At 46.8% G+C, this 18,385-nt stretch overlaps 1 protein-coding gene across 1 annotated transcript in view; it reads right to left on the bottom strand.

Annotated features, from left to right (window-relative positions):
* Positions 1–14,795, bottom strand: part of NID2 (nidogen 2) — a 117,240-nt gene extending 102,445 nt beyond the window's left edge. The window contains exons 1-2 of the mRNA XM_029598330.1: positions 14,555–14,795; positions 11,185–11,487 (exon numbers count right to left, since the gene is read on the bottom strand). Coding sequence (XP_029454190.1) covers positions 11,185–11,487; positions 14,555–14,755 — 504 coding nt within the window. The 5' untranslated portion in view covers positions 14,756–14,795. The remainder of the gene's footprint in view (positions 1–11,184; positions 11,488–14,554) is intronic.
* Between the last annotated feature and the right edge of the window lie 3,590 nt (positions 14,796–18,385).

The following is an 18,385-nucleotide window of genomic DNA, read 5'->3' as shown; positions in this document are numbered from 1 at the left end:
TCTCCGCCATGGACACCAAACTGATAATGCAACATAAACACAAGGAATTACAAATGAAACATTTTAATCACAGCTTTTCATTTCATTCCTTAGCTCTGAAACGATTTGATCATGAGGGAAACACAGTTAGTGCTAACTGGCCAATATATGTTGCTATAGTCCCTGCTTGGGAGGACTGTGCTACTAAGGAGTAGGGCGTGGGTTAACAGGAGATCTGATATACCAACACTGAAGACTAGGAAAGAAAATGAGTTCCATTTGCTTATCATGGGTGATTAAAACTAGAGCATGCGCCCATAGAACAAAATATTTCCTAGAAAACTGAAGAGTTAAGCAGGCTAGAGAATGAGGAAAAAGTGAAGATAACCAACCTTTGAAGTAAAGGAAGAAAGATGCATTTTGTATGGGCACACTAGACTGATATTCTGTGCCTACTTTTAATTCTCTCCATAATTAAAAAGGATCTTTGTCCATTCTCACTGTGCAGTAACCCAACAAGTAATAAAAGTATTTGTTTAACCAGCAAACAGAGCATAACTAGCTCGTTTCTATTTTATATATTGATTTATCAGCATAGGACCACTTCAAGCAGTTTTGTTGCAATTTACAAACATAAAAGTTCCTGTTAACATAACTTCCAAAAATACTTATGGCTTAAAGACACAGAAATACATTCTTTAATCCTTTATACAGTCTGTTATTCGTCTCCCTGTCAGTGATAACCTGTTTTGATTTTCGGTAAAACTCTTTATAGCCTCGGATGTACATTCAGAATGTTTTAGCAATACCAAGAGGGGCCACCCACATACAAGGCGTTCTGAACCAGCAGAACTTCATCAAGACAAACAAAGCACGCAGCTACCTAAATTTGAGTCCAGGAAGGAAATAAAAGCATTTTAACAAAGGCATCCACAAGGCCATTTTAAGAAAGATCCACTATCAGCAGTTCTCTCCTATGTATAAAACCTCTCAGCCAAGTCTATGGGTGGGTCCTGAGGTGATTAACCGGGTTAGAAACCGGTTGAACAATAAGACAGAGGCTTTCAAAAATGTTATTACAAACCGATAAGCAGGAAAGGTTTGCCTTTTTGCAGATGATGCTAAGATCTGCAACAAGGTGGACACTCTAGATCAGGGCTTCCCAAACTTTTTGCCAATGTGACCCTATTTTACCACTTGAAAATTCATGTGACCCCAGAGGATGCCCAAGCCAGAGGAGCGGGGGTGAGGTCCATCTGCAACAATTGCCATCCCCTCATTCCAACTGATTCTCCACCGATGCTTTCCCTTAACCTCCACTCCCCTCCAGAGGACATCCTCTCACAACTTCTGCCACTCCAGCTGATTCCCTCATACATCTTCCAGCTCTTCTCACCTTCCCAGCCCATCCTCTGTCTCTCTCACCCTCTCCAGCCCTTTTCACATCCTCCTAGCTGAACCTCTCACCTCCAAGTCATTTGCATAACCCCCAATTGTTCCTCTGTCATTCCCTCCCTCTCACCCCATTCCTTTGCCCCTCCAACTCTTTGCTCTCATCCCCTCCAACTGATATGGGTAGATGTGAATCAGTTATTTACTCTTTCGGATAATAGAAAGACTAGGGGGCACTCCATGAAGTTAGCATGGGGCACATTTAAAACTAATCGGAGAAAGTTCTTTTTTACTCAACGCACAGTTAAACTCTGGAATTTGTTGCCAGAGGATGTGATTAGTGCAGTTAGTATAGCTGGGTTTAAAAAAGGATTGGATAAGTTCTTGGAGGAGAAGTCCATTACCTGCTGGGCTGGATGGACCCTTGGTCTGACCCAGTATGGCATGTTCTTATGTTCTTATACCCTCTTACCCACAGCTCCTCTCTTGCATCTTCTGAAATTCCTCCCCTCACCTTCTACAGCCAATCCCTCTCCCACTGATCCAACCCTTAAACCTATCTTGCATCTGATCTCTCCTTTCCAACAGCTCCTTCTCCAAACATCCCTTTGGCCAGGGTCAGCAGCAACATTTTCCTTTGGGCCCCGGGCCAAAAGTGAATGAGAAGTAGGGCAACATTTTTCTCTTGGGTAGGTTCAGTGGTGAGAGAGTGAGAAGCAGAGACAGTCTTCACTGGCCTTTGCACACTCAGCCCACCCTTCCTCTCATGGCTGGTCCAAAGCCTGATCTGCAAGTGGCAGCAGAACATAAGAAATAGCCATGCTGGGTCAGACCAAGGGTCCATCAAGCCCAGCATCCTGTTTCCAACAGAGGCCAAACCAGGCCACAAGAACCTGGCAATTACACAAACACTAAGAAGATCCCATGCTACTGATGCAATTTATAGAGTGGCTATTCCCTAAGTAAACTTGATTAATAGCCATTAATGTTTGTGTAAATTCAACAATTCAAAAATTACTTAATTAACCTACAATGTGTGGAACAAAATTTCAGAAACACTTTGCACAAACACTTGAAAAAATGTTTGAAAAAATATTTTTATGGAGAAGGTGGAAGTTTCATATATAGTGTAGGCGACTCCGCACCAATCAATAATTGGTTATAATCATCAACCCCCACCACCTCCAATGAGGGATCAGATTTCAAATGCTTGAGGATTCACCAACATTTACAGGGAAGTCTATTATGGACCCGCCTTAAGCTTATTGGACATTTTCATAAGATCATATTAGGTCCTTTCTAGAGGAAAGGTAAACATTTACACCTCCGTGGATGTTTTTGAATTGTTTTGGGATTACAATTTCAATTTACAAAAAATTTTTCAAAAAAAAGTTTTGTTTTATTGGAGGTGGTGGGGGTTGATGATTATAACCAATTATTGATTGGTGCGGAGTCGCCTACACTATATATGAAACTTCCACCTTCTCCATAAAAATATTTTTTCAAACATTTTTTCAAGTGTTTGTGCAAAGTGTTTCTGAAATTTTGTTCCACACATTGTAGGTTAATTAAGTAATTTTTGAATTGTTGAATTTACACAAACAGAGTTTTCAAATAATTTATAGTAAATACAGTCTGGCAGCGATAGAGCAGCTACATGTTGCCTTTGATTTATTTTAGATGCCAATTAGTCAATCAGAACAGAGAACTGAAAATGTACTGAATTCTTTCAGTAGTATTTCTTTTTTCTTTTTATTATTTGCCTCCAGTGCCTTATATGGTAGGTAGTGGTAAGTATATAAAAGCCTATTAAACTCGGTGTTTATCTGCTACTTTCAAATTAAGACAATATCAGCAACAAAAAAAGCTGGGATTCTTTCAATCTTCTACAGGCAGGAAAGGAAACCTAAGAACCAAAAGCACTGCATCACATCAACTATTTGATAACTATCAACTATTTGATATTATTGATTATTATTATTGATTATTATCAACTATTTGATATTATTGATAACATGCAAAGTTATCAATGCAATTTATTCTATGTTTTTTGGTTCCATGTAAGCTCCCATGCGAAGTTATTTAGTTCCACTGTAAACCGGTTTGATTTGTATTCTTTACAAGAAGATCGGTATATAAAAGTTAAAAATAAATAAATAAATAAATAAACTATTTCCAGATATGTGAACTGTGTCTGCATTAGGAGACAATAATTTTCCATTGTTTCTCATTGGTTCAAACAAGATTATATGAACAGGAATAAAATTAACTATTGACAAGTCAAACGTCTAAAATCGGAGAAAGCGGAGGTTCCCGGTCGCGGCAAGCCGCGACCTTGAACCGCCGCTTACCAGCGCGGCAGACCCCCGCGTTTGCCTTAGAGTTGTGCTGGGTCTTGGGTCCGGGGCCGCGGTACAACATGGCCGCGGCGTTTCTGCTCCTCTTCCGGCTTGCTGGCTCCGCCCCCTTCTGGGGCTTACATGAAGGCCGGGGATTTGCTGTAGGAAGCCTCCTGTGACGGGATTGGCCCGCTTCCAGAGTGCCAGCTGGTGGGAGCTATTTAAAGGCAAGTTCTGCACCTCAGACCTTGCCTTGACTTCCTCTCGGCTCCTGGTCTGTTCCTGCTCGTGGTTCCTGATCCTGACCTGTGGCTCCCGATCCCTGGACTGGTTTTGGCATATTCACTGGCTTCTGATCCCTGGACCGGCTGTGGCGTATTCTCTGGCTTCTGACCCCTGGACCGGCTGTGGCGTATTCGTTGGCTTCTGACCTCGGGACCGGCTGTGGAGTTTTCTCTGGTTTCTGACCCCTGGATCGGCTGTGAGGTACTCTTTGGATCTTGACCCTTGGACTGGTTCGGATTTTCCTCCACTTCCATTATTCTGAACTGTCCATCTTTGATCCCACGACCTGCTGGAGGCGCCAGCTCAGCTTTACTCTCCACGGCCTGCTGAGGACATCGACTTTTGATTCCACGACCTGCTGGAGGCACCAGCTCAGCTTTATTCTCCACGGCCTGCTGAGGACATCGACTTTTGATTCCACGACCTGCTGGAGACGCCAGCTCAGCTTTACTCTCCACGGCCTGCGGAGGACATCCACCTTGATTCTACGACCTGCTGGAGGCACCAGCCATCTGGACCATACAACCTGCAGGAGGTGCCTGCATCCAGATCTCCCTGCCGTCCCTTCCGTGAGAGTCCTGGTCCAGGCCTCGCCAACCAGCGATCGGACATCCATCCTTCGCTGGACCAAGGGTTCACACCCCGAAAGCCTAACAGTAAGTCAAGGCCATGGACCCGGCAGAGGCATCGGCATTACGAGCAATTCCCGGTCTGGCACAGAAGATAGTTGAACAACAGAGTATGTTAGAAACCATGGCCACTTCCATTGAACGACTTAATGCTCGATTAGACGCTGTGGTTGCTACGCACATTAGTCCGCCTGCAGTCAGCCCACCGACTGCACCTGCTACACATATGCTGCAAGGACTTCCTCGTCCGGTTATACCTTTGCCAGTTCCACCTCGGTATGCTGGAGACCCACACTTATGTGTAGGATTTCTGGACCAATGCAACATGCATTTTCATTTACAATCCTCTCTCTTCCCAGATGATATAACCAGAACCACCTATATATTATCTTTGTTGGATGGCAAAGCCCTAGCATGGGGATCGGCTCTGTGGCAGAATGCTGATCCAGTACTACAGGATTTCTCTCGCTTTCTGGAATTGTTTCGGTTGGTGTTTGAAGAACCAGGGAAGAAGGCAGTCGCGGGGTCCATCCTCCTACACCTTCGTCAAGGAGGACGACCTCTTATGGATTACAATATTGAATTCCGAACTCTGGCGACGGAGCTTCAGTGGGAAGATGCAACCCTCCGCACAATTTATTTGGAGGGCCTATCTACTAAAATCAAGGATGAATTGGCGGCCAGGGAACTTCCTACTTCCTTAAACTCACTCATCGAGTTAGCTACCAGGATTGACCGACGAATTCAAGAGAGAGCTCGGGAGAATCTGGGAATTAGACGACGCCTGACCAGCTCCTATACTCGACCTCCGCCTTCCACAAATAACCAAGAAGTACATCCTAACGAGACCACTACTGAGGAACCCATGCAACTCGGCAGAGGTCCCCTGTCTCCTGCGGAACGTCAGAGACAACGTAGAGAAGGACTTTGTTTGTATTGTGGGGGTTCCGGTCATCGGATTGCCAGCTGCCCTATTCGACCGGGAAACTCCAAAGCCTAGGGTCCATGGGGGGAGTAACCCTAGGTCTTACATCTCCAGCTCCCCCACTTACGCTACCTGTCACCCTCACAGTTAATGGACATACATTTACCACCTTGGCCCTTGTGGATTCCGGTGCCGGCGGAGAATTTATCCTGCAAGAAATAATCGAACAACTACGGATTCCTACCCGACCTTGTCTTAAACCATTAGTCGTCTCATCTATTCACGGGGATCCTCTCCCAGGGACCATTACACACCAGACTGAACCTCTGGATTGTCATATTGCACCTGACCACCGGGAACAAATTACGTTTTATGTACTCAAAAAAGCCATTCATCCAGTGGTCCTTGGCATTCCGTGGCTACAGCATCATAATCCTCAATTTGATTGGACTACTTTAAAACTGAAGCAGTGGGGATCCAATTGTCTGGGAACCTGTTTAAAAATGACAGCATATACACAGTTTCATTTGTACCTCTGGCCTAGGGAAATTACCCCCTCAATATGAACAATTTGCGGATGTATTCTCCAAGGAGGCTGCGGATATCTTACCTCCTCACCGGGAGTTTGACTGTGCTATCAATTTGATTCCGGGATATACACCGCCTCGAGGGAGAACATATCCTTTATCCATTTCAGAGACTTTAGCCATGTCTGAATATATCCAAGATAACTTGCAAAAAGGCTTCATATGAAGATCTACCTCCCCGGCAGGGGCCGGATTTTTTTTTGTCAAGAAAAAAGATGGGACATTACGACCTTGCATTGATTTTAGGGGGCTCAATGCTATAACCATCAAGGACAGATACCCACTACCCCTCATCGCAGAGTTATTTGACCGATTACAAGGAGCCCGAATTTTTTCTAAACTGGACTTACATGGAGCCTATAATCTGGTTCGGATTCGTGAGGGTGACGAATGGAAGACGGCTTTTAATACAAGGGACGGACACTACGAATACTTAGTTATGCCGTTTGGCTTAACTAATGCTCCAGCCGTCTTCCAACACTTCATCAACGAAATCTTCAGGGATCTACTCTACATCTGTGTGGTGGTTTACTTAGAGGATATATTAATTTTCTCTACAGACTTACCAGCTCACCGTCAACATGTTCTACAGATTTTGCAACGTTTACGAGAGAATAATTTATATGATAAATTGGAAAAATGTGTTTTTGAGACTGAATCTGTACCCTTCTTAGGATATATCTCTAAACAAGGATTTCAGATGGATCCGGCTAAATTAAAATGTATACAGAACTGGCCTCAACCAACTGGTCTACGTGCACTGCAGAGGTTTCTTGGTTTCGCCAACTATTACCGCAGTTTCATCAAGGATTTTTCTAAGCTCGCGGCACCACTTACTGCACTCACTCGTAATGGAGCGAATACTAAATCTTGGCCAGTGGAAGCTATTTAGGCATTTCAAACCCTGAAAGACTCCTTTTTACGACAACCTTGTCTGCATCACCCAGATCCCAGACATCCCTTCATTGTTGAGGATGATGCGTCCACTGTAGGTGCGGTATTAAGTCAAATTTCTGCTTCTGGCAAGTTTCATCCCTGCTCTTACTTTTCGAAGAAATTCTCACCTGCTGAGCGCAATTACTCTATAGGCGATCAAGAGTTACTTGCCATTAAACTTGCTTTCAAGGAATGGTGACAGTGGCTGGAGGGGTCTCAACATACGATCACGGTTTTTACGGACCATAAAAACCTAATATATTTACAGCAAGCTCAAAGACTCAATCCACGCCAAGCCCGCTGGGCACTTTTTTTTACCCGTTTCGATTTTGAAATTAGATATCGACCCGCCAGCAAGAACATTAAAGCGGATGCATTATCACGATCTTTTGTCAGCGACGACGTCTTAGAGCCCGTTCAAAACATCATCGATCCTGCTCGCATCATTCTCTCTGCAACTTTCACAGTTCCTGTTGGCAAGACGGTGGTACCTCAAAGACTTCGCAACAAAGTATTGAAATGGGGACATGATTCCCAGGTAGCTGGGCATTCTGTACAGAGACAAACTCTTGCCCTTCAGCAGAGTCACTATTGGTGGCCAGGAATGCGTAAGGACATTCGCGCTTATGTATATTCCTGTCCTACATGCGCGCAACATAAGGATCCTACAGGGAAGTCTTGGGGGGCTATTACAACCTCTTCCGGTACCTACCAAACCTTGGTCTCACATTTCCACGGACTTTATTGTTGATCTGCCGCCTTCAGAAGGACATATGGTCATTTGGGTTGTGGTGGATCGATTCTCAAAAATGGCTCATTTTACACCTCTACCCACTCTTCCATGTGCTCCATGTTTGGCTCATCTCTTCATGTTACACATTTTTCGTCTCCATGGTATTCCACAGCACATTACCTCTGACCGTGGATCACAGTTCACTGCGAAATACTGGCGGAGCCTTTGCACTAAATTTCATATTACTCTAGATTTCACCACGGCGTTTCACCCCCAAGCCAACGGGCAGTCAGAGAGGACTAACCGGTCCTTAAAACAATTTCTACGAACTTACGTTAATTCTCGACAAGATGACTGGGCGGCCTTGCTGCCTTGGGCTGAGTTCTCCCACAATTTTCACACTTGCACGTCTACGGGGGCTTCTCCTTTTAAAATCATTTATGGACAGCAACCCGCTCCACCGATACCATTACCCTTGCCAGTTGCCTCTCCAGCGGCCCAGTTCACGGCTCTACAACTAAAACAACTATGGAACCACACGCAACAAATGTTACGAAGGGCAGCCAATACTGCTAAGAGGTTTGCGGATCGGCACAGACGGCCGGCACCACGATTCCATCCAGGAGACAAAGTGTTGCTAAGTACCAGACACTTTCGTTTATGGGTTCCCTCCATGAGATTGGCTCCTCGATACATTGGTCCCTTTTCGGTGATAAGACAATTAGGTCCTGTGACTTATCAATTACAACTACCCTCCACACTTCGCATTCATAATTCATTTCACGTATCACTTTTGAAGCCTGTACTTCTCACCTGGCCCTCTCGTAAGACACCTGTTTCTCCGATGGTAAGGGCTGAAGAAGATACCATTTACCAAGTTCGAGAAGTCCTGGATGTGCGCAAACGAGGACGTAAATGGGAGTACCTTCTTGCCTGGGAGGGTTTCGGACCGGAGGAAAATTCCCGGGAACCAGCTACAAATATCTTGGATAAAGATCTTTTCAAGACCTTCCATACTGTTCATCCCGAGAAGCCCAAGCCTTCTAGAGGGAGGCCTAAAGGAGGGGGTACTGTTAGGAGCCGCGGTCGCGGCTTGCCGCAACCGGGAACCGCCGCTTACCAGCGCGGCAGACCGCCGCGTTTGCCTTAGAGTTGTGCTGGGTCTTGGGGCCGGGGCTGCGGTCCGCGGCACAACATGGCCGCGGCATATCTGCTCCTCTTCCGGCTTGCTGGCTCCGCCCCCTTCTGGGGTTTACATCAAGGCCGGGGATTCGCTGTAGGAAGCCTCCTGTGACGGGATTGGCCCGCTTCCAGAGTGCCAGCTGGTGGGAGCTATTTAAAGGCAAGTTCTGCACCTCAGACCTTGCCTTGACTTCCTCTCGGCTCCTGGTCTGTTCCTGCTCGTGGTTCCTGATCCTGACCTGTGGCTCCCGATCCCTGGACTGGTTTTGGCATATTCACTGGCTTCTGATCCCTGGACCGGCTGTGGCGTATTCTCTGGCTTCTGATCCCTGGACCAGCTGTGGCATATTCTCTGGCTTCTGATCCCTGGACCGACTGTGGCGTATTCTCTGGCTTCTGACCCCTGGACCGGCTGTGGCGTATTCGTTGGCTTCTGACCTCGGGACCGGCTGTGGAGTTTTCTCTGGTTTCTGACCCCTGGATCGGCTGTGAGGTACTCTTTGGATCTTGACCCTTGGACTGGTTCGGATTTTCCTCCACTTCCATTATTCTGAACTGTCCATCTTTGATTCCACGACCTGCTGGAGGCACCAGCTCAGCTTTACTCTTCACGGCTTGCAGAGGACATAGACTTTTGATTCCAAAACCTGCTGGAGGCGCCAGCTCAGCTTTACTCTCCACGGCCTGCGGAGGACATCCACCTTGATTCTACGACCTACTGGAGGCACCAGCCATCTGGACCATACGACCTGCAGGAGGCGCCTGCATCCAGATCTCCCTGCCGTCCCTTCCGTGAGAGTCCTGGTCCAGGCCTCGCCAACCAGCGATCGGACATCCATCCTTCGCTGGACCAAGGGTTCACACCCCGAAAGCCTAACACTTACTCTCACGCATACATCCTCACACAGGCTACCTATGTCTCTCTCTCACACAACCCTTCACTCAGGCTCTCTCTCACACATACACAATCCCTTCACACAGGCTTGCTCTCTCACAAACAAACAAGCACCCTCACATACACACAATCCCTTTTTCATACACACCAGCTCCCAATCTCTCACAAACATACGCACTCCTTCACAATCGCCTCACACAGGTTCTTTCTCTCTGGCATCCACACTCAAGCACCCCCCCTGCTCACCCTTACAAACCCCCACTCACCCCCTGCTCTCTCTAGGCCTCACTGGGGCCTTCATCTTCACCGCAGGTGGCGCGCGCTCCGCTCACGGCATGCCTGGGCCTTAATCTTCGCAGCAAGTGGGATGCGCTCCGCTCGCAGCATGCCGGGGTCTCCTCTGCCATTTTCTGCTCAGAATTGCCAAATTCTGCATAGCAAGGGCAATTCTGCGCAAATTCTGCGCTCTGCAGTAACGCAGAATTCCCCCAAGACTAAAATATAAAACATCCATACTTACTCGTTATTGGCAAAATATTGCTCCCCAGCATCCACAGGGAATAGAAAAGTAATCTCAGAAGCAATTTTACCTAAGTCTTGCTTTTGACAACATACTTATGTTGATAGCTATTCTTTCCTTGTCAATACTGAGCTCTGTGACAGTTCTTTTCCAGATGCTGAATAGTGCTGTACTGTTTAATCAAAGGGACGTGTGGCCAGAATGCAGAATGCTTGAAAATATTCACTATTCATTTAATGCATCCACATTTTGTCCTGCAATCTCCTACAGCCAACTTCTCAAAAGAAGCATCAGCCTCCACTTACAATTTTTATTCCAGTTGCACAAGTTTCCGTCATTCAAAACTAAAAAAGGGGGGAATCCCTAATGCACAGGGTATGAATCAATAACCTATTGAAAGAGAGCTCCCGGAGGAAACAGAACAAGGAAAAGCAAGCAAAGCCCTCCGCTGCCTCCCCACCCCCTTCAATTTTCCATTAGTGACTCAGCAAGCCCACATTCCCCTCTCTCCCTACACCCTTTTGTGAATCACATCCCTCTCAGGCTCACAAAAATGGATGTCCATGCTTGAGAGCGATGCTTCTCTTTAAAAACATAAGAACATAAGAAGTTGCCATGCTGGGTCAGACCGAGGGTCCCATCAAGCCCAGCACCCTGTTTCCAACAGTGGCCAATCCAGGCTACAAGTACCTGGCAAGTACCCAAACACTAAACAGATCCCATGCTACTGATGCCAGTAATAGCAGTGGCTATTCCCTAAATCAACTTTACCACGGCCTTACCCGATTGGATGGTGCTGACAGGCGCGTCACTTCCTCATAGGCCCCCACACTATCCCAGGTGACCAGGAACACATTGGTAGGGTGAAAGGAAGCTCGCGGGAACCCTCTCCGAATCTCTACAGCGGCCCTGGCAAGAACAGCATCAGAGTTGTCCTGACGGTAGTAGATCTTTCCCTTCCCATTGCTAGTGTCTATATCTGACAGGAAAGGAGCAATAGCCGGAAAATCCGTGGGAAACCCATCGTCCACGTACTGAGTCTCCCGGGGAAAGTCCTGGGTGGAGATAATTCCATTGGTCCCGACCTAAAGCACAGGGGGAAAAATATGAGATGGTGATCTTATAAGCCACTGCTACTACACTTGAGCACATTTAAAAAGTAATAGGATTTCACCACAAAAAAAATCTTTCTGGAACTTTTCTATATTGTTTCTTAAACTTTGTTGCTAATTATCAAATACCATGACAAGAATGAACCTTACTCGCCTGGATATGATTGTGACCTCTCAAATTTACTGCTCGTGCTATTCTTAATACTTGTGTTGTGCCGAACAGCTTTCTTCCGGAGCTCATAAGATATACAGGTTAACTGCAAGCTGCACAGGCTAGCAGCCCCCAATACAACTGTCTCTATCCATGTATCTTTCTGCCACATTTTCTTGGTCTCTGATTGTATCTCTCGGTACCTGATGATTCGCCGTCTCTCTATGCATAGTGCAGAATAGTCACTAGGCACAAGACTTCCATTCTTGGTTTGCCTTCTATGACTGGTTGTCTAGCATTATCATCAGCTGGAATGAGAATATCCCAGGTGACCACAACTTCTTTGTTCTCTGTAATTCTATCAGAGTTGTAGCTCCAGTGTTTTTCTGGTACAGTTAGTGAAGTGTAGTGTTTAGGGCAGAAAGCAACAAGCTGGTGATCGTCAGAGCATGCCACTTCACTCCTCCTGTGCTCAGACTTGGCTTGCAAGCTCTTTTAGGCACATTCAGGCCGATATTGTAAGGTCCGCGGGAAAATGGGCACGCGCGATACTGTATGTAAATGAGGGGTCGTGCTTAAAAGGAGGCGCTGGGGACAATAGCGCGCCCTTAGCACCTCCTTAGCAGCGGAAACCCAGGAGAGGTCAGCTGTCTGCGGGTTAGGAAAGCAGATGCTCAATTTTATGAGTATCTGTTTTCCTTACCAGTTCACAGCCATGGGTTAGGAAAATGGATGCTCGTAAAATTGAGTGTCCGTTTTCCTGACGGACCGGCTGGCACATTTTTTTTTTTAACTTGTTGGTTCTTCTGACTTAATATCACTACGATATTAAGTCGGAGGATGTACAGAAACGCAGTATTTTCTGCTTTTCTGTACACTTTTTTTTAGGAAGCTCAGAAATTAGCGCCTGCCCTTGGGCAGGCGTTAATTTCTGAGCATAAAATGTGCGGATTGGCCACACAATTTTTTTCGATATCCCGGGCGAATGACTAATAGCCTCATCAACATGCATTTTCATGTGATGAGCGCTATTAGTTTTGGGGTGGGTTGGCCGCGCTAAACCCCTTACTGTATAAGGGGTAGAGGACGCGCATCGAAAACGCACATCCAACTGTGGGTAAAACAGTGTGCTCAGCTAAGCGCACTTTACAGTATTGGCCTGATTGTAACCAGTGGTGGATTTATACTCCTGGCTACCCTGAAGCACATGGGCAGCTGAATGGCCCTGCCCCCCTCTCTCCCACAGTATGGCGCATTGCCACATTTGATGATGCAAAACAAGTGACTCTCACAGCAGGACTATTGCTCCACTAAGGTGGCTGCCCACAGGCACTTGCCTTCTTTATCTATTGATAAATTCACCCAGTTGTAACCATGTGAATTATCTTGTGTACGGTATAAGTACGCTCATAGCAAGCTATCTATATAATTAATTTGCTTTATTTATGTGTTGGTCACTTGTCTGTCAACCCTTCAAAAAAAACCAAACATATTTTCACTGAATGTTTGGGACATTTGCTGACTAATTGTGTTTCCTTGGTATCTACTTTTGGTATGCCACCAAAAATGACCCTTAACTGAATGATTTTCTTCCTATTTGTCACAACTTCTAACTATGTCTAAAAGTGCACGTGTTGTGGGAAAGCTGCATACTTCCAGCCATTCTGAAGACTGCCAATGTATTCATGCATGTAGAATTAGTTTTGATAATTGCTCTCAGTGGAGCAAACGACAATCAAGATGATTGATGAGTACAGAATGCGGGAAGCACGGAAAGATTAAGAGGACATGAAACAAATAAGCAAAGAGGATGTCGCGGAAGAGCTGACATGGAAAGACGACAAGCTGAAAAAGTAGACAACAATAGACTCAGTGAGGACGGCATTGAGGAGGTGCAGAGCTGTGGATTGATGGACATGGTGTTGCTGATTTTGTAAAACATTCAAATTCATTCATTTGCACAAGTTGTTTAAATGGATTCCCCCTCCCACCCCAATCATTTTTGACAGGTATTTACGCTAGTTTATTAGATAATAATACAACACCAGGCCAGAATGCAAGGCCACAAACTTAACATTTGGACTTTCTCTGCACTTCTACAACCATCATACAGCTTAAATCGGCTTTTCTCTGTTAACTCAGTTCTTTGCTGCTCCCATTGCACGTGTCTTCTGCGGAGCTCCTGCCTCAAGGGGTTCTTTTCCGGAGCTCAGATAAATAAACTAAATCCGAAGCCCAGTCCAAAGAATATGCCTTCCGAGAGGTGTCAGCAGTCTGAGCAGGAGGCGTGCAGGCTAAAAGGAAGAGCAGTACAGACTGCTGGATCTACAGGAAAAGCCAAGGCTGCCCTTCCCCGCGAAAGCCACACACAGGATGGATGGCACTCAGAAGAACTGAAAGCAAATTAGCACCATCTCCTTCAAGGGAATCGGAGAGAGCAAAAAGACGGCTAACACACTGCTTTATGCAAACTACAAAAATAATATCTAACAGCACCGAGCCGCCAAAAACTATTCAAAGATGCATGCAAAAAAAAAAAAATCTATGCAAATAATCTGCATTCGGAGCCCCTTCCTCTCTCCCAGACTATTAGAAAAAGCAGCTAGGAACATTTATAGACCAAAGTACTGAATAAGTCTAATGAGAAGAATTCATCCCAAACTGACTACACAATCGTCTCATAAGAAACTCAACGATGTGCTTAGCAAGGGCTTCTCACCAACTTTGCTTCCCTCTGAGATAGGAAACAATTTCATAAAGGGCCGCTTGGGAGTCCCCTCCAACACATCAATGGTTAAATTTTACAGCCAGGGCACGGCAGACACTGGACACTAGCGAAGGAGAAGGCAGGCTGTGGGAACTGAAGGGGCTTGGAGACTGAGCACTTACATAGAGGTGACTAAACGGGGCTTCATAGAAAAATAAAGGTTGCTTCAGCGTCACCACTTCGGAGGTTTCATCGTCGCCTTCCAGGAGCAGCAGATCCCCTCGGTGCTCCCCATAGGGGAACAACTCTCGCCGGCCAACAGCAGCCCCGAAACCCATCAGCCAGTGCAAGCAGAGCACCAGAGGAGCTCCTCTTTCCCGCATGATTCCCCTGGTTAGAGAACGAATAATAATTAAAAAAAAAAAAAAAAGGTCCCAGGAAAGCCGAGCACGTCCTGGTGCGGCCGCCCCAGCTCGTGGAATTCCAGCCTGGGACCTTCCCAGCACTGACCTGAAACCCCCCTGCAGTCCGCGCGAGGCGGGCCTAGCCCATTCCCAGGCCAGGCATTGGCCGCGTTACCCCAACACCGGCCAATGGGAAGGGCCGAAGCCTCCCGCATCTGGTTCGCGTTAGGTTCCCTCTGGCTCGCCGCTGCTCCTCCGCGGGCCGTGCCGGTGGCTTGCGAGGTCCCGAGCTCGGGCAAAGCGCGTGGAGGTGGCGCAAAACCACAGGACTGGTTCCTGAACCACGAGAAGAAAACTGGGCAGCCGTACGTGCAGACTGTTTATTTGCAGTTTGAGGCTGGGATCGCCTCGTGTCTCTCTTGACACGTAGATTTATTTTATTTTTTTTTCCCCAGAAAAGCTGACCCGCTCCATAGAATGTCGGAGGTTGCACATGGCTTTTGCATGTGGTTGCAGAACTGTGACCTTTTTTTTTTGTTCAGGCCATGCTCTTAATTAGGAAATGCCTCTGACCAGGAACTGGGACAAACTTAATTGGACAAGCTGAACTGTATATACCATGAAAAAGTCCTGAAAAGCGCTTAACACACCATTCTCTATTATTTTATGGGAGTCTGGCGTCCTGCAGCTCGCGTGTCTATGGATTATAATTATCACAGAAAAGATTCTTAAAATTTAACTGCGGAGGACATGGTGGTGTAATTTCATTTTGGAGGGGGAGGGGGGGGGGCTGTGTAATGTAAATCACCTAATATGACCTTTTTTGTTTGAGGCTGAGCATAGATTTAGGACAACATAAAACTATAAAATATTAAAGAGGTTTTCTTGATGACATAATATGACCACAAAAAATATAAGGTGATATTGGACTAACCATATATTTCTTGCCTAGCTTTCGAGATTTACACTCCCTTTATCACAGAACTGGATTAAGGTTGCATGTGCCCATAGGCAATGGGGGAGGGGAAGTTATCCTCCCCTGCTCCCTGCAGAGTGGAGGGGGAGACAATCCCTCCTGTCCAAATCCTCCTCTCGGGGCACTCCCCTCCACCCTACTCAACTCCAAGTTGCAGCTCTGCTTCGCTAGCAGCGCCAACTCCAGGTCAGTAACAACAACAGCACCTGAAGATTAAGAAAATCCAGCGCAGAGCCTCTTGCAGCCCTGGCACATTGACTGGCGCTGCAGTGCCCTGCTCCCCTCCTTCCAGACAGGCTTTCTGTTACCATGGAAATCTGTGCATGGGGCAGGGCATCACAGGATCTGTCAGTGCATGAGGACTGAAGGAGGCCTCAGGCTGAATTTTCTTAATCTTCATTTCCTGCTTCTGACCTGGAGCCGGAGCTCCTGGAAGTGGTGATGCGGCAGCGGGCTCAAATTTAGGAATATCAAAAACAAACTATTACTACAGGGAATACTTATTGCCTACGTTGCCCGTGCCTAAATCTGGGCCTGCTTGATCAGGTCAAATCAAAATCCCCTTGTTTTTACCTGATGAAGTAAATGTAACTCCCGAAAGCTAGGCAAGAAATGTATCAAGTTGGTCCAATAAAAAGGTATCAGTTTTTTTCTGTTGTTGATGTTGACCTTTATTTCCACACATTCAAGTGAACCAACATGGCAGCCACATTACTTTATAAGAAGACAGAATTTTATAACTTCTGTTTTACCAACGCTTTCCCTTTCACACATTCCCAACCTTTCTGCCCCACATCTAGACACATTAATACCACCTACAAGTGGAAAGGTCATTTTACACCTCAGAGTGGTTTACTTGGCATTCCAAGTGTTCACTGATGAGGAACAATGAACCAGTAATCACAAGTTCTTGACTTCCACCCTTTCCCATAATCTGCACGGAGTATTTTTAGACTGTGATTGTTGTTCCTCTTTCAGATAAGAAGATGACATGATGACATTTTTTGTTTAGTTTGTAACACATACGGGGCTAAACAGGCCAATCTGGGCTTCGAACTGCCTGAGGCATACTGGGCAGGGGAAGCCACTTCGGGTTGCTTACTCAGTATCAGTCATGCTGCTTTTGTAATCTTTACTCTAGCTGTGCTTCTGTTGTGCCTTGACAGTCTCCACTTGTAAAAGGCTCTCACTTTGGTATGAGGAGACATCACCAGGTGGAGCAATCATGGCCAAGACCTTTCCAAGACGCCAAGTCAATGCTGAAATGTTTCAAAGACGATTTCGAGTTGGAGTCCTTGAAAGTTTCCTTCTTGCTACCCTCTGGCTTGCCATCAAGGATTTTGTCAGTCTTCATCTGACATCCCAGCAACATGGGCTGTCCATCTGATCTGTGATTTCATCAGCAGTGTGGAAGCTTGGAATGCCTGCCTGTGTGAGAACCTTCATGCCAGAGACCTCGTCTTACCATCGTGTCCTCATCACTTTCCTCAGATAACCCACGTGAAAGCGATTCAGCTTCACAGGATGAGGATGTTGTGAATACGGGGCAGTGGACCCTTGGGCCGGCCTACAGGAGACTTGGGAAGGACTTCACTGGTCTCGACTGAACAGGCTGGGAGGCAGACTTCTGGCAGGTGGGTAGAAGCGGTTTCACCCTGGAAGCTGGTACTTCCCCGGGAGGGGCCCTCGGGAGTCCAGCTGCTGGGACTTAGGAGATTCACCCTGGAAATCGGAGCCCCCCCGGGAGGAGCCTGTAGGGGCCTGACTGCTGGGACTTAGGCGAGGCGGTTGATGGAAAGGAAGCAGGCAAGTATCAGGCTTGGGCTGTAGGCAGGCAGGGACCCGGCTTGGGCTGTAGGCAGGCAAGAGCCCAGCTTGGACTGGCAGGCAGGGGCCCGGCTTGGGCTGGCAGGCAGGACCCCGGCTTGGGCTGTAGACAGGCAGGAACCGGCACGGACTGTAGGCAGGCAGGAACCGGCAGGCAGAGAGTAGCCAGGACGCTGGCAGACTCCGGAGCTCGAGGCAACGGGGGACCGAAGGAAACCTGTTGCAAGGCACTGATCGGGTGTCTGCGGTGGCCCTAAGTAGGCCGCCGCGTCTGAAGTCAGACTGGGGGCGGAGCCACCCTCAGGCGGGAAACTGTCTAGATAAGTGTGGGGCGTCCGCGCGCGCGCGCCTAGAGGCAGGCCAGCAATGGCGTCTCCCCCGCGGGGACGCCCAGATCCCGACTCTGATTCACTCTCAGCCGGCAGGAACCCTCGAGGTAAGGACCGGGACGTGAGCTTCACGGACCGGACCGCAACAGAGGAGTCTAAGTGCTGCTGAAATTTTGCCAAGCTTTAGGTTCCTAAAACTTTAGGCTCCTAATTCAGGCACTCAGGGGTTCATATTCAGCTGCATTTGGCTAGATAACTTGTGAATTACTCAGCTAAATGCCAACTTTTGAATATTTCAGCCACTTCTCCGACTAAAGATAACTCATTATCTTTTTAAAATTTAGCTGGATAGTGAAAGGGTGGAGTTAAGTTATCCAAATAAGTTATCTAGCTAACTCCAGTATTCAGAGTTAGCCAGATAACTTATTCATCTAAGTCTGGCCATGCTGCAGAGTAGTCCCAAGGTTATCCAGATAA

This window comes from Rhinatrema bivittatum, chromosome 4, assembly GCF_901001135.1.
Source record: "Rhinatrema bivittatum chromosome 4, aRhiBiv1.1, whole genome shotgun sequence".
Classification (NCBI taxonomy): Eukaryota; Metazoa; Chordata; class Amphibia; order Gymnophiona; family Rhinatrematidae; genus Rhinatrema; species Rhinatrema bivittatum.
This window is presented reverse-complemented; position numbering and strand designations above follow the sequence as displayed.